The sequence below is a fragment of the Eimeria mitis genome, genomic scaffold, assembly GCF_000499745.2.
Source record: "Eimeria mitis Houghton genomic scaffold, Emh_scaff9363, whole genome shotgun sequence".
Lineage (NCBI taxonomy): Eukaryota > Apicomplexa > Conoidasida > Eucoccidiorida > Eimeriidae > Eimeria > Eimeria mitis.
Genome location: NW_013576899.1, coordinates 1 through 870, shown reverse-complemented (window position 1 = coordinate 870; position 870 = coordinate 1). Strand labels below are relative to the sequence as shown.

Sequence of the window (870 nt, the reverse complement as noted above, 5' to 3'; positions counted from 1 at the left end):
GCTTTTGCTGCTGCTGCTGCTGCTGCTGCTGCTGCTGCTGCTGCTTTTGCTGCTGCTGCTGCTGCTGCTGTTGCTGTTGCTATTGCTGCTGCTGCTGCTGCAGCGTTGGCAGCTATGTCAGGGTGGTTCAGGTGGCGACGTAGATAGCCGGGGGGCCCCCCTATTAGAGTTTTGTTTAGTATCAGCAACAGATATAAAGGAAGAGATAGTTTGCTTGCGGCTGCTGGGGGGGGCCCTCTTCGCCGGCCTGGCTGATGGACGTATACACGCATTTCTTGCTAATGGAAATGTTAAAGAACTTAAGGTATGCTGGTGGTGGTGGTGGTGGTGCTGCTGCTGCTGCTGCTGCTGGTGATGGTGATGGTGGTGGGGGTGGTGATGGTGGTGGGGGTGGTGATGGTGGTGCTGGTGATGATGATGGTGATGGTGATGGTGCTGGTGATGGTGGTGGTGGTGGTGCTGCTGCTGCTGCTGGTGATGGTGGTGCTGGTGGTGGTGGTGGTGATGGTGGTGGTGCTGATGCTGATGATGCTGCTGCTGCTGCCGGTGATGCTGGTGGTGATGGTGGTGGTGGTGGTGATGATGGTGGTGGTGGGGGTGCTGCTGCTGCTGCTGCTGCTGCTGTATCTCTTGCTGCTGCTGCACTTGCTGCTGCTGCTGTATCTGAATTTGCTGCAGTATTTATTTGGATTGTTGTATTTTGCTTTTTATTTTTATTTTTATTTTTATTTTTATTTATATAATATCTGCAATTGTTGCTGTTGTTGCTATATCTGTTTCTATTCCTTTTCTTCTGCTGTTGCTGCTGCTGCTGCTGCTGTTGCTGCTGCTGCTACAGGGCCACGACAAAAGCGTTTATAGTTTAATGCT

At 51.7% G+C, this 870-nt stretch overlaps 1 protein-coding gene across 1 annotated transcript; it reads left to right on the top strand.

Moving 5' to 3' along the window:
* Positions 1-254: 254 nt before the first annotated feature.
* Positions 255-861, top strand: EMH_0097040 (uncharacterized protein; the record flags this gene model as incomplete). Its single annotated transcript, XM_013502480.1, has 2 exons — positions 255-591; positions 839-861. 2 exons carry the CDS (start codon positions 255-257, stop codon positions 859-861), a joined length of 360 nt encoding a protein of 119 aa, XP_013357934.1.
* Positions 862-870: the final 9 nt, after the last annotated feature.